General features: G+C 29.3%; 1 protein-coding gene, 1 non-coding gene and 1 pseudogene across 2 annotated transcripts; all 3 read right to left on the bottom strand.

Annotated features, from left to right (window-relative positions):
• Window positions 1-9,006: 9,006 nt before the first annotated feature.
• LOC113874198 (ribosomal RNA small subunit methyltransferase NEP1-like) lies at window positions 9,007-10,833 on the bottom strand. Its single transcript, XM_027512421.1, has 5 exons — window positions 10,722-10,833; window positions 10,158-10,268; window positions 9,992-10,074; window positions 9,848-9,905; window positions 9,007-9,074 (listed from the first exon to the last, which is right to left on the bottom strand). Exons 1-5 carry the CDS (start codon window positions 10,831-10,833, stop codon window positions 9,007-9,009), a joined length of 432 nt encoding a protein of 143 aa, XP_027368222.1.
• Window positions 10,834-13,577: 2,744 nt separating this feature from the next.
• On the bottom strand, window positions 13,578-14,953 carry LOC113874196 (annotated as a pseudogene).
• A 398-nt stretch (window positions 14,954-15,351) lies between these two features.
• Window positions 15,352-15,457, bottom strand: LOC113848662. Its single transcript, XR_003501926.1, has one exon. It is a non-coding gene; the product is annotated as a small nucleolar RNA R71 (small nucleolar RNA).
• Window positions 15,458-15,698: the final 241 nt, after the last annotated feature.

The raw sequence follows: 15,698 nt of genomic DNA, 5'->3' as shown, positions 1-15,698 counted from the left end.
AAATTGGATTGTTGTGCTGGGAACAAATAGGCTGAGATATGGAATAAAGACTGTGAAATATTTAACATATACTGTGAATCCTGTGTGCCAAAATGAATGAATAAATGTTGATTTAATGCTATATTAAAAGTTATAAATGATTGTGACTGAGCTGTATTATCATGTTGATATTCATCATTCTAAACCCTAGTTACATATCTAAGTAGGGTAGGCATGTGTCGAATAGATCACATGCTGAGCTAAATAGATCACATGTGAAATGTCCCCATTATTATTAACAGTTTCATCCTAATTATTATATTACTATGTCCAACTTAGAGAAACTAATAAATTCAACTTGTTAAGTAAATATAAATGAAGGCATATATATAATACAAACTAAAGGAAAGTGAAGGTCAGACGAAAAGACCCTAAGCACTCATAATTTACATATATCCCATTATATATATATATATATATATATATATATATATATATATAACCTAGCTGCTAATAGGTTAATTAAGTATTTATTTAATTATTTTTAAATAAAAATTAGAATATTAATTTATTTTAGCTTAACTTTCTCTTAATCATTTTAATAAATATGAAAAAATTAATTACTACATTTAAATATTATTTTTTATCCAATTTAAAATATTAATTTAACTATTTTAAAATAAATAGTTAGTAATTGAACATTGTGTTTTACTAATCGTAATTTATTTATGCACCAATGGGTAAAAACTTGGACTAACAATAATTTATTATGAACTCTTTTATGTGTTGTTTAATAAATTATGATTAGTAAAATGCTATGATTTTATTATAATTTTTTTACTTATAACGGAGCAATTAAGAATTTAATAAATTAGAAACTAACTCACTTTTAGTTTTTAAAAAGTTTTTGTGATTGCTTCTATAAAATTTTAGTCAAGATATCACTATTTTATATAACATGTCTTATATTTTTTACTTAATTCAGAATTCTTTTATAAGTTATAATTATTTTTTTCAATGAATATTTTTTATTTTAAATTTTTGACTAATATTATCTTTCAATTTATAATTTTTTATTTTTAAAATTTTTTCTATGCAAAATAAAAAAGAAATTTAATATAAATATTTATGTTATTCAAATAAAAAAATGCATATTTAAAATGTAAAAATCTATCTAATTAAATTTGTTGTATAAGATTAACATAAAAATATATTTACCAATAAACTAAACCATAAAAATAATTTTTTTTTCATATTTTTAATAGAAAAATTTATTTACTATTTTATATTGTTTAATTAGATTAATACAATTTCATTATTATATAGTTGATATAAAAATTAATTATTGTTATATATTTGTATGTTCTAGTTTCTTTTGGTATTACTAGATCAAAATAATATGTAAACCTAAAATATAAGTGTTTGTTCTCATTTAGAGAGCCCCATTCTGATGAAGAGGTAAAATAGACTAATTATATCTATTATTTTGATTTTACAATAAATAATTAATTAATGCTCTTTTTTTTAGGTCTTGGAGAGTGACAGTACATGTGTAACATTCTTATTTCAAAATGGTATTAGTGATGGATTATTAAATGATGTTGGATGATGTTGGAAAGTATTAAGGATGATTTTAAAGTGTTTAGTAGAGTTTTGGTGCAAGGAAATCTCGCTCAAGTGAGATATACCTCGCTTAGGTGAGATTGCACGCCCAGAATTATCCCTTTCTGAAGTATCACTCAAGCGAGATCAATCTCGCTCAAGCAAGACTAGATTAGGTTGCCCCAACTGCCACCTCGCTCAGGTAAGATGGAGCTCGCCCAAACGAAGAATCGTAGGAAAATATGGAACTCTCTGGACACCTAGGTCGCTCAAGCGAGAAGGGCTCACTCAAGCGAGAATACCAGAAAATGAGTAAGGAACCACCGTCTGTATATTTCACCCAGGTGAGATATGTCTCGCCCAAGCGAGGTACTCCTCGCTTAAGCGAAAATCTCTCGCTTAAGCGAGAGCACGCGAGGTCAAGGTTATTTAAGGAATCTCAAGCGTAAAATTTTCATTTCTCTCAATCTCTGTCTCAACTTCTCTTGTTCTTTATGAGTTCTCACTCCTTTTTCTTCTTAAAAATCCCCTTTAAATTGCGATTATTAGCCGAATCCAAGCTTGGACGCCTAATCTATGTAATCCCAAGTAAGTTTCCTTGAGTTTATATTTAGATTTACCGATCGTTTATATCCAAATTCTATTTTAAAAGGTTATCTCATATTGTATAGGAAGAACTTTCGTTCTAAATGATTCTCTTCATCAAACTCCTTCTAGATCTTCATATCGAGGTAAGGAGAGTTCAATTCTATCAATAGAACATAGAAAGATTTATACTTTTGAAATCCTTGTAGTGTTTGTTTCTATTGTGAAAAATATGTATGTATGTATATATATATATATATATATATATATATATATATATATATATATATGAAAATTTTAAGTATTATGATAGATTGATAATGTATATTTCTTTGAATTTAGAAGGTTTAATGGATGATAATTGATTATTTTGAGATATTATGAAATATAATTGATTGTGTTATTCGATCTAGGTTGAGTCCAGAGATATCCGATCTCTGGCAAAATTGTTTAATTGATAGTTAAATTATATGTGCAAATAGTATGATGTTGTGGTTGTGTAATTTGGTTGAAAGCTAAGTATATGTGAAAATGAGTCAAATGATGAATAATATGCATGAAAAATATATGTACTATTGTGGAAATATTTGAATGGAACTAAGTCTGAGAAGTATGAAATTTTGATGAGATTGTGAAGTTAGAAGATGTGTGTTTACAATGCAAGAATTGTAGCTGTGAATTGATGTAATTATGATACAAGTATTGTAAGACATCGATAGGTGTATTCACAATATATGTATCATAATACATTGAGTTAAAGGTTATATAATACATGTATTGTAACATGCTGATTTGTGAAAGATGTATTAATTGATGAGAAAGAAATTAGTGTGAAAAGGCACAACGATACACTGGGAGTATGGAATAGGGAGCCGACTATGAAAGTCTTAGGAGAAATGTAGGTGATGGATGACATTCGCTAAATGAGCACAATTTATAAAGTTGCGAATGCATCATATGGTCAGACACGCGTTTTCTGACTAATACTCTTGACTGTACTTTTGCTAAGGGGCCCTATAAGTGTATATGTTGTATCCATATGCATGAGTTAATTGGCAACTATTCACCTATTGTGTAAGATCTCATGAAATGTTGGAGGTAACTATGGAATGTGATCACATTGTATACGAAATTGTTAAGTTGGAAATGTAATAAATTGATCATGAGAATAATATGCATAAGAGCGATGAGATGATTGGATCATGATTAATGATATGGTGTTTTATTTGAATTCAATATAAGCCTTATTATACAAATTGATGTATTTGGAATATGATCAATGATCGTGTATTTTATTAATTGTATGTAAATATGATATGAAAATTTTTATAGGAACTAATGTATTCATTTTGTATATGAATTGTAAAAATATATTTTCTAATATACAAATTATACTTGTTATGTTTTAATGATAAGAAATGAACTCATCCTTACAAAATATTTCAGCCAACAGGAATGACAGTTAGGAACAAATTTTAAGCGTCTGGGCATGGATCAACACTGTTCTTAGAAAATTTTGTTCATGATGATTTTGTAATTAAGTATTTTACATTATATGTATATATTTTAGTTAATAGTTTGGAAAGAGTATACTTACATACTTATACAAGTTAAATGCAATGCCTATGTACTTTATGTTATTTTAATTTGGTAATATTATCAAATTACAATTAGATTTTGATTCTTTACTATTTAAATAAGTTGTAAATATGTTTGAAAGAGAAAAATTTAGACTTCTCACATATTGAAAATATTTGATTTGGACAAGAACTAATTTATTCGTTTGATTTGAAATTTGAAACTATTTTAAATTACTAGTTTTAATTAAGAAATCAGTTTGTTAAGTTGAGTTATTATAAATTATTGTTTATTTTTCAGAATTGAAAAAGTATGATGTTATAACATGACTCTCGAGTTTATAAGTTAGTTGTTTTAGATAATTTTGAAGATTATGTGTGAAATTTTGCTTATGATTTTTAAGTACTTTAGTTTAACAAGTTGATGTATTAGAATACACTTAGTACTTGTGATCTTTGAATATTTGTTTTTTTTTCTATGATTGAACTTTGTTTGGAATTTATGTATTAAATTTTTGTATTATTATATTATTTATGTAAAATTATATAAGCATATTTTTTATAAGTATTTTTTTTTCTTAGACAAGTCTGGGTAATAAGGGCAAATAAGGGTATCCGGGTACTAGAAGATATGAATATGACAATTAAAATTACTACTCATGCAGATATGGGATTAGGTACGAGTATTTTTTTAAAACGCAAGTATAGGGATGAGTACTAAAGTATCTTACCCATACCTTTCCTATTGCCATATCTAGTTTATTCTTATTCTTATAAATAAGAATTTTCTCAAAATGACAGACTTGATAATAACTTTCTGACTTAAACTGTGAGGAAATAAAAGAAGTTTAGTAAATAATGAACATTTTAAATTACAATTTTCTTATCAACTTCTTTTAAAATATTGAAATGTTGTTATTTTAAATATTGTCAAATAAAGAAAAAGAATGAGGACTTGCCCTCTACTTTAAAGCAAAAAGAAGACAAAGTTGAAGTATTGAAAGATTGAGAACTGTGAGTTGCAAAAAAAATAAAAATGAACTACTTAAAGAAGACAAAAACTTTAGTAAGAATCAATCGTATGGAAAAGTTATTAAGTTTTAAAAGAAAATTAATGAACTAACTGAGGATATTTCCATCTTTGTTAGTGGAATTGATAATCTAAACAAGATTAAAAAATTCATAGACACACAGGTGATAAAACTATAATAGGATTTGTTACTAGTATTTCACAAAAGTTAGAATACTGTGATACTAATTATACTACAGACAAAATAGAGAGAAAAGGCACCGATGAAAGATGTCATTTCATTAAAACAAATCTTATATCATAGTCAAGCACAAAACAAAGCATTATAACTCTATGAGTAGGATGTTATTCACAGTTTTTTTGGATAAAATATCAATTAGAATCTTATGATATACAAAAATGAGATTCTCATTATGTCTAATAATACTAATGTTGTTAACTTGTTAAAAAGTCTTATTCAACATTCACATGCCAAGGAAATTAAAGCACAAATTATTTAACTAGAGACAAAGCCATTAACTGAAGAAAGATTCAATTTTATTAAGGATCATTTGAACATGATTTCTTTTAAATTGACATAGTATCAATTTAAGCAATTGTATCTTAGCTATATATCATTTGATATGTGGCAATATTTGAAAGATAAACGTGTTTAAAAATACGATGAATCTACACTTTATAGATATTTTGTCTGGTTTTTCATAGAGTTTTAATAGAAAAATAGACTTAGAGATTGTAAATAACATAAAAACCTCATTTAGGTCAAATATTATAGTTTTCTTAATTTTTGTCCCACTAATTTTTGTGAATATATTTTACAATTTTGATCATTTGAATAATTATGTAGGAAATTCTAGACAAATTTCATGAATTTTTTGCTCTTGGAAAAAATATGAAGTGAGAGTATTCACTCTCAAGTACCACAGTAATCACTCCAGGGAGTTGATTCTAAGAGATAGGCCAGAGTATCCACTTTCAGAAGCAACAGGGATCACTCCATAGTTAAAGAGCATGCGCGTAATCATTCTCGTGAGTAATAGTGATCACTCTAGAAAGCTCTAGGATGAAGTGCTTGCGCATAATCACTTTCAGAAGTGATAGTGATCACTTCAGAAAACTCCAGGGTGTAGAACCTTGCGCGTAAACACTTTCATAAGTGAAAGTGATCACTCTAGCAAAACCTAAACCAGACACTCTGCGCGTGTTCACTCTCATAAGTAAGAGTAACTACGCGCGCTTAGAGTGACTACTATTATACACAAGAGTGATCACTACAAAAAGGGGAAAAGCCTAAGGAATGCTACGCGTGATCACTCTTATTTACAAGAGTGATCATTATGAGGTTGTGTCAGACTTAGTATATATAGATTTTTAGAAATTAGGGTACGGATCTTTTCATAACTTTATATTCTTTTGCCACTTTTGGAGCATTTTGCAGAGCTTAGGATCCTTGGGTGACAGCCAAGGCCAATCTTAGGGTTTGATTTACAATTTATCTTCACTTTCTTTTAATTCTTGTATTGATGTCATTGAATTCCTTTTGCTTTCATCTTAAATTTGTAAGACCCATCCTCATAGAGGGCTAAATTTTCTTGTAATCCTTAGTGAGTTCATGGATTCTTGAATTTCTGGGTATGAATGTCAATATAATTCTCTTTTCTTCATGAATTCATATTTCTCAACTCTTTGAATTAAATTAATGTTTGAATGAGGAGGACATTGCTTAATTAACCCTAATTTGTTTTAATGAAATTCTTAATTTGATTTGTTAAATCTTAAGTTAATTTCTGCGGTTGCGTAATTTTGGGGAAAAGAGTTGGAGTCCATACGAATTTGCTTAAATTCGTATGGGATTTTAATGTTAATTCTCGCTTGTTAAGTTATCCTAATTCAGAAGAAGAGGAAAAGTATTGAATCTTGAGAGGAATAGGAATAAAATTACATGAACAAACTAAGGATTGCACATTTCATTGATTGAACTCGTTAATTTCATCATTTGCTGTTACATTAAAATTAGAATCACACAAAACTCCCTATTTTAATTGATTTCAAGTTGAATGTCTATAACATGTTTAGTGCATATTTTCAACCAAAGTCATTAGAGACAATACTACATAAAAATTCTGCATATTTTGATAAGATTGACGACAAATCTTTTTGCAAACGAAAATCTGTTCATCAATATCATTTGATATATGTGGCAATATTTGAGAAATAAACGTGTTTAAAAAATTCATACCTTTTTAATTTTTCAAATCTTTTTTATTTTTTCTTTATTACATCATTCTTTGCAATGTTTCATTCTTTATATATATCTATATGAAGAAGAAATCATGTAATGAGCAGATTTTTTATTTGTACAAATGATACTTTGAGTTTAGAAGGAACACAAAGAAATTAACAATATTGTTTTATCTTGAGTTGTTTTGTTGGATTGGTCGCTTAAAACCTTTCATCTCTACCCGTTGAGAATAATTATGATCTAATTCATAGCCTATTAGAAGTAAAAAGACACTTTGGTGGGATCCTCGTGGACAAAAAAAATAATAATTAGTTTAATAATGATCGAGTGACATTATTTTTTCGATTCTAATCAATGAATCCCTTAAATATGATTCAAAATAGATCTTGTTCTATGTTTGATTAATTATTTCTCTATGAAAAATATGAATAAGAGTTTGAAGAAACTAGTTAAATCTTTTACCCTTTCAACTCTTACAAAGACTACCAAATGATCTTGTAAATTATGACCAATACCAGGTATTAATTTCAAATTCAAAGATTAGGCGTACTTTAAAAACTTTACTTTAGACAAAGTTTGAATTTTAGGGTAATAACTCTTACAAAGACTACCAAATGATCTTGTAAATTATGACTAATACCAAGTATTAATTTCAAATTCAAAGATTAAGCGCACTTTAAAAACTTTACTTTAGGCAAAGTTTGATTTTAGGATGTAATAGTAAAAAAATGACAAATAAATCACCCTTGCTATTACTATAGAACTGAAAGTAAAATTTTCATTTTATACATCTTATTCTGAAAAGTAATTAAGATTCATTCCGTCATATTTTCATGTTCCAATTGAATACTTTTCTTTTTTATAATTCATAAAAAAGAAGATTATTCTTTTTACCAAACATATGTAAATTCAATCACAATCTTATATAATAAAAATGAATTAAATTTAAATTTGTTTGTTTAGAATGTAGACTCTTCTACTACACTTTCATTTATTTATTTATTTTCATCGTTCCTAAAGTTCCACATGTTTGATCATTTAAAAATCATTAAGCGAAAAGTTAAAAAATATATAGACTGATTTTTTTAAAGTACTCTCTGAAATGAATCACCAAAGAACCACCCTTTCTTCTATATTTTTATAATCAATATTATTCCATTCTAATTCCTTCTCAAAACCCTCCAAAGAAAATCTCAAATCGGATCCCAAACAATACGTTAGGGTGAACTTATTATCTATACAATTACAATTATGCATCCTTTGAAAAAAAATTCCTTTTTCTGAAAAATCTCAACTTTCATGCATGCATTGGTAGAACTTTGAAATCCTTTCGATGACCTATGCTATTTTAAAAAGTTATCTATATAATCTAATCAATTGCATAAAGCAAGCAGTAGCAATGGAACCAAGGAAAATATACAGAAAATATAGTAATATTTCTATTCTATTAGTACTATATTCGTATTAGTTAGTGATCTCGATTGAATGAGTTATTTCTTTTATGAAAAACTGTTCAGACCAACCTTACATTGTGTGGACCAATGCTCCTTTATGCAAGAGGGAGTTAAATCTATCTTATGAATCTTGTCACAGATTTCGGAATTTCCGTCTACTAATAGAAGAACTGGATGAAAAATAAAAAGGAGGACCAAATAAAAAATTAACAAATTTTTAAGAAACTAAAACCTTATATAAATCTTATTTTGATATCACTTTTTAACTTTCTAATTATACATTGATTTTAGATAGAAAACTTTGTTTATCAAACTAGAGAGAATATGCATCGACAAGAATACCACTCATCCGCCCACAAGAGTATGTTTAGATGGAGAGATTTGTAGAGAAATGGGGAAAGATGGGGTTATTTTCAATTTTAAATAAAGATCATCGTCAAATATTTTAGAATGAAAATAGATGCCAATAAAGGAAAACCCTTTTGCCTTATATATACTCATTAATAGAAAATAAAAACTTCAGATTCATTGGATCTTTCAATTTCTCTCTAACGCAATGCAGATCTGCCTAAGACAAGTCCCAGCACTCAACGAATAAGCTGAAACTATACAACACAAAACAAAGAACTTTAGAAATCAAATAATAATACTTTAACTAGGAGATAAACAAGAATGATAATATTAGCATAAGCACAAAGAAATATCAATAAAACTTAGCTGAAAACACTTTAATCACAAAAGTAGAGAAACAGAAGAATGTGATGCAACCAACTATATACCCTCCAAAAATCAAGAATCAACATGTATTCCCCATCTTAAAATAAAAAGTATGCTCAGTTTTAAATATATAAATCAATAAAGTATTATTGATGGAAACCAAAATGCTAGTAATTTCCAATTCTACTTGCAAGCAAGCCCACAGGTTGAGGGACTAGGATCATAGAATCATGCAATTATGTGTCAGCTTGCAATTTTAACTACCATGATCATAAGGACTAAGTCCTATGAACATGCAACTAATTTAAAAAGAAAAAAAAAATTCACTTTATGTTCTGTGTACATAATCACAATAGATCTGTTATTAACATGTGATTATGGAAGTTGTTCCCATCCCAAGCATGAAATTATAAGAATTTCACCATGAAACTACAGATGATGCATCTATTCAGAAATTTGAATTTTCCTATCCAAATCTTATTTGAATTGATAAACAGTGAAACAACAATACATTCACTAATCAGATTGATGGATAATATAGAAAACACACACCAATCACTATTAACAATACACATCATTTATTCTGTCTTATAAAATATGACAAAGCAGCCACAAGTTAAAACTTGAATCTAAAATAAATACAGAATTATTTAAGAATAACCTGATATAAGATTATCAATGTAGTCAACATCAATTTTTCCATGAGCCATTGCACCAACCTAAATAATTGTTAGACAAGTCAATTAGTGAAATAACAGAATAAGCCTCATCTTAAAAATGCACATGATGGCTCACAAAAGCTTACCACAAATACAAGGTTTTCATCACAGTTAACGGCACTAGCATAGTCCCTTAAATGATCTGCCTTAGGTGAACTGAGAGAAAGACCTACAACATTACAAGTGCAACGCATAAAAATCTCTGCATAAAAAACATTGGCATTTTAACATTTGCCTAATTTTAGTGCTCACCTATTTTATGAGAGTTGACAGGAAAGTGATTAGTCACAGGGTTTTCAATTAACCTTAAAAGCTTTCCTTGACCATTCTTTGACTTGATACTGAACTTTTGCAGCAACTCCGCTGTAATAATTATTGAATATTTCAAAACAGGGATAGACAAAGATGTTAATATGATGACAAGAATCAGGAATATGGATGGATTATGTAGTAATATTGATGCAAACTGGTTAAACCAACAGGAAAATAAAGCAATTCAAACAAGGAAAATAGATGAAATTGGTATTATTTGATATGAAAAGGAAAATCAATAGAATGAGTACTACTGGCAAAGAGCTACGCTCTACAGAGAGCTAATCCTTTTCATCCATAACCAACTTCTCAATTTTGAAAAGATACCCCCTCTCTCACAGACTCCTCCTCACTCAGCTAACAAACTCTTATACATTTCTTATTTCTGCTAGTGTAAACTCTCCTGGGCTTGGCCAATTGACAGACCAACTGACCATTTGAGTCCATATTCTCAACTGCTGTCTTAACAAATACAGTAATATAATTATGAATAGAAAAACTTACCCATCATATTACAAAAGCTTCCTAGTGTTTTTGGTATTTGAGTTTGAGGTTCGACTCTGATAAGAATTCCTTCATCAGTCCTGATGAATACAGCGCGTAATCTACCAGTCATGCGAAGCCGACTACTCATAATTTGAAGGAAAGCCTATAGTCATTAACATTTAGAGTCAACTTAATCAAGAAAAACAAGATAAAAACTTTCAAACCCTGAGAGGTGGTATACAATACTTATTCAAGGAAAAACTACAATGGAATAGAATACAAAATAAAATTAGTTAGAGAACCAACCAACAGCCAGGTTGTAATTAGACTCATACAGAATACAAGACCAGAAAATTCATAGTAGGAATTATTTCACATCCAACTATTGTGCAAAAATTACCATTCTACCAATTTCATGTTACTCATAAGTCATAAGTCACAAGGAGTCTATAGCCCTTGTCTCCACATTGCTGCCTTTGGGCAATTCAAGAATAAAATACTGAAAACATAAAATGAAGACACCAGCTCAGCATCAAGAAATGAAAACAGTAGCTAACCTCAGTCAACAATATCAGGCCTATAATCATAAGGATTCAAATTTTTCCTCCGCAAAAAACTGGCATGCTCATCTGGATTCAAAATCTGGTATTTCTGAAATAAGCCATGTAATTGCAATGATTAGGAAGAAAAACTACTTAAAGGTAGAGTTTGAAAAGATGTTAAATTTTTGTTTTCTAATCAATGGACAAGCTTCTCATGACTTTTAAAAGCACATTATCAAGCTAAAATTAGAATTCGAAAATCTATATATATATATATATATATATATATATTTCACTCAATGTTTCTCTATTCAAACACAATCTGAATATAGAAGCATTTTTTTTTTTTTCAAAAACTATTGTTTTGAAGCTGATGTTGATTTTAAATACTGTATTTCTTATTTTTAAATGCAAAAACGCTTACCAATATAAACACTCAAAAATGCTATTGACATTTATAAAATACAAATTTTTATTCTTTTCAGTGAAAAATTCATCAGAACATGAATCTGACTAATAGAGAGGGGCATGGCCTAGTTAGGAAAGAAAACTAACTTTGCCAACATATGCAGCAACCAGTGAAGCTTTCTCAAGAATGAAATACACTCCATTTTTTTAACTTTGGTCACGAGGTGCTAGTGGAATTCCCGGAAGTTGTACCACTGAATTATCATCCTCTTCATCCACTTTTGATTCATTGTGTTTTGAAGGCATATTCTGTTGAGAAAAGTGACACGATTTTGGATGCAGACACTACTTAATAATAACAAAAAATCATTAATTTTATAAAAATTATATGAATATAAAATAATTTGCTTACGGCCCTACAGTGCACTTACACTGTGCAAGGAAGAAAAAGCATAAACTAGTTAATGTAAAACCGAACAACAAACACAATTGGGTTTTGCTAGAAAAAAGTCATTCAATCAAAAGACATAGACAACGTATGAACCAAGTATACAACATAAGACTTTCTAAGAAAAAAATAAAAGAGAGAGAAGTGTACCCAAAATATAAATGAAAATTTCTTTCAGAATGCTAAATAAAAAACCCACTTGACATGGGAAATGGAATGGAGCAAATTGAACAGAAAATATAAAACAGATTCAGACAATATGAACTGAGTCCTATTATTTCTATTTTATTTTGAAACACCATGCTTATAAATAAGAAGAAACAACAATGGCCAAGAACCCTATAATGAAAATGTTGTCCTAACCAACACCTACATTCAACATCAGAAACACAGCAGGAAACTTTAATGCAATTGTAAACTTGATATTTGAATTTCAAAACAAGCAAGAACTACGAAATAGGAATGACCACATTAGAAACTGGTAGCCAAGGACCATCAATGCCATCAATACTGAGAAAGATGAGAAAGGAATTGGACATGAATACTTACAAAAGTTGCAGGAGCAGGCAACAGTACCTAAAAGAATTATAAAATGAAGAAGGAATTAAAACCATTAAAATTTTGCAAATACAAGCAGCATCAGCTCTAATCCATACAGCAAGATTAACAGAATAAAAGTTTCAGAATTGAAAAGCTCATCGTGATATTAATTCACTTCAAGAATACAGCAAAAAACATCCAGGAAGTAATTTGCAGGCACAAGTGCAGAATGCCAACTTTCCCATAACAGCTTCAATGAGGGCAAGAGAAGAGCATGACAGAATGCACAAACAGGGCTAAGCATTTTCATGTTTTAAGTTTTAACTGTGTGAACCCCACCAATGATTCAACGACCAAAACATAAAAATGAATGACATCCACACGTTCATTCGAGGCCAGCATAAAATCCTATGTTTATAAACTATGCATGGGAATAGAATAATGTGTCAAGGACCTTTTGATGAAATTATAGCAACCTTGGTAGCAAAAAGATGCCTCAGGCAGTTCACACTGACTGTTGGAATATCACATAAAATCAATTTCCTATCCAAGACTATTTTAGATTATCTGAGAAATTATTTCTTCTGATTGGTTTCCCTATTTCTTAGTTTCCATTTTTCCAATGAATTATGATTTGTTACCTAATCTAGTTAGGATTACTAGCACAGATAAGGGTTAACACTTTAGGTTTATCATCACATTGTGTTACAACTCATCATATCAAGTGAACAAGAATTTTAAAGTATTCAGTCTCTATTCTCCGATTTTTCTATCTCTATACCACGGCCCACGCCGCTTCGTGCTTCTTGTCTAAAAAAGTATTCAGTCTCTTTGTAAGATAATAATCATGGCATGCATATGTAAAAATTATTTTTTAAAATTATACAATTATATCATTTTAAAAAATATAATTTTAAAGAGAAGTCATGGCACCATTCAGTCTTCTTTCTTTCTAGACGAGCAACCTTCGGTTAACTTTGTCTGTCCACCACTGGTTGGCACAATACAGTCTATTACCGCATACCACAACTGTCTAAGATTGGCTAAACACAGAGGTTCTGCATTCAAGTTAAAAATATAACATAATTAAATTCACGTTTAAGTTATTTAAATATCATCACAATAAGTGGAATAAAAGAAATATCCCATGTTGAAACAACCCTGACATTTAACATCCTGCAACAAATAATCAAAACTTCACATTGATTGAAAAATTATGCAGCAAAGCAATTTTACATTTCAAATCAAGAAATAATAATAACAGTATAAAAGAAAAAGGCATTGAATACCATGAAGAAGGGATTTGGGGAATGAACAAGACAAGCGAGCTTGTGCTTTCTCTTCTCCAACTTCGCTGGAGGATTCATCAAATCAATATCATTTTGAAGAACCTAAAAAAAACAATAAGTATTGCATAAACTATGTTATCGAACCAGACAACAGAGGTAGCAAAATATTGAAAAAAAAGAAAAAAAAACACAATAATCTTTTTGTTCAAAGCCAAAGATTGTATAGAGAATTAGAACAAAACAAATTTGCTTCAATATCAAATTTCGCAGCTTTTATTCTGTTACGTTTTTTGAACTCTATACTTGTTAATTTGTTTTCAAATATTACAAACTCCAATTGAATTGTGTTAGGTTCAACTAATTGTTGAATTGTAAAGTAATACTTGAGAAAACTATTCCCTCAGGACAATATTTGGGACTCAAACTTGATTCCAAGATTTTATAACTTGCTACAACTATACTAGTACACTTGCTAGTCAATTTCACTTTTAGTGCAATTGTTGAGAAAGTAACAAGTTTTTGGCGCTGTTGCCGGAGAATAATTGTTTTTAATATCATTAGTAATAAGAAGATAACTAGATTTAGCAACTATTTTTTTTTTTTTTTGCAATATCAGAATTACATTTGAAATTTTTCTGTTTTACATTCAAATTAATGTTTAAGTCTGTACTTTCATAGTTTTAATTTCTGATAGATTTTTGTATTCTCTTAGGTAGTTACTATGCTTGCATAATTAAAATAGTGCAGTTATGTTTTTGTGTTTACTTTTGTAATTGTGTACAAATAATGCAATTTTTAATTCTTCCTACTTTTATCTCATCTTGACTGTATATGCATGGTAAAAATAAAAATAAAGGTACTCTTGTTTTTTATCCTGATATAGATAAAACCTTAAGAAAGATTAAGAAAAGAGGCTAGAGCAAAAAGTTCTTTAGGAGGTGACTGATTTAGAAACTATACATTCTCCAGAAATTCAGTATACTTCTCTTTCACAGAAAACACCTTCACCTCTAGAACAAACATCTCCAGAAATTGAAATGGCAGAACAAAATAGAATGACAACAGTAGAAGATTATGCAATACCAAATATGCAAGGTTATAATTCTTCAATAGTTAGACATACCATCCAAGCTAATCATTTTGAAATCAAACCAGCCTTGCTCCACTTAGTACAATGAACCAATTTTCTGGTGGAATTTCTGATGATCCTAACTTGCATATCTCCAATTTTTTTGCAGCTATGTGACATTATAAGGATGAATGGAGTAAGTGAAGATGCTATAAGACTAAGGCTATTTTCATTCTCTTTGAGATATAAGGCCAACTGTTGGTTACAAGCACAACCCCAAGGGAGTATCACCATATGGACAGATCTTGTGAATAAATTCTTAACTAAGTATTTTCCTCCATCAAAGGCTGCCAAGCTGAGAGGAGAAATCACATCTTTCGTGCAGCAGAAGGAGAATCACTTTATGAAGCTTGGGAGAGATACAAAAACTTGTTGAGAAGATGTTCACACCACTGTATTCCAGAGTGGATGCAGCTGGAAACCTTCTACAATGGGATAAATGCAGTAACTAGAACCATGTTGGATGCAGCTGCAGAAGGCTCTTTGAATACGAAATTCTTAGAAGAAGCTCAAAGAATTATTAAGATGATGGCTTCCTCTATGTATTAGAATTCAAACTCAAGACATGCAGGGAGAAATAGTGGATATAAAGCTAAAACTATAGAGACTTTTCTTGCACAAAATCAGTTGTAAAATCAA

Source organism: Abrus precatorius, unplaced genomic scaffold (genome assembly GCF_003935025.1).
Source record: "Abrus precatorius isolate BTA unplaced genomic scaffold, Abrus_2018 Scaffold8, whole genome shotgun sequence".
Taxonomy (NCBI): domain Eukaryota; kingdom Viridiplantae; phylum Streptophyta; class Magnoliopsida; order Fabales; family Fabaceae; genus Abrus; species Abrus precatorius.
The sequence above is the reverse complement of the archived record's forward strand: the minus strand, read 5'-3'. Positions and strand labels throughout refer to the sequence as shown.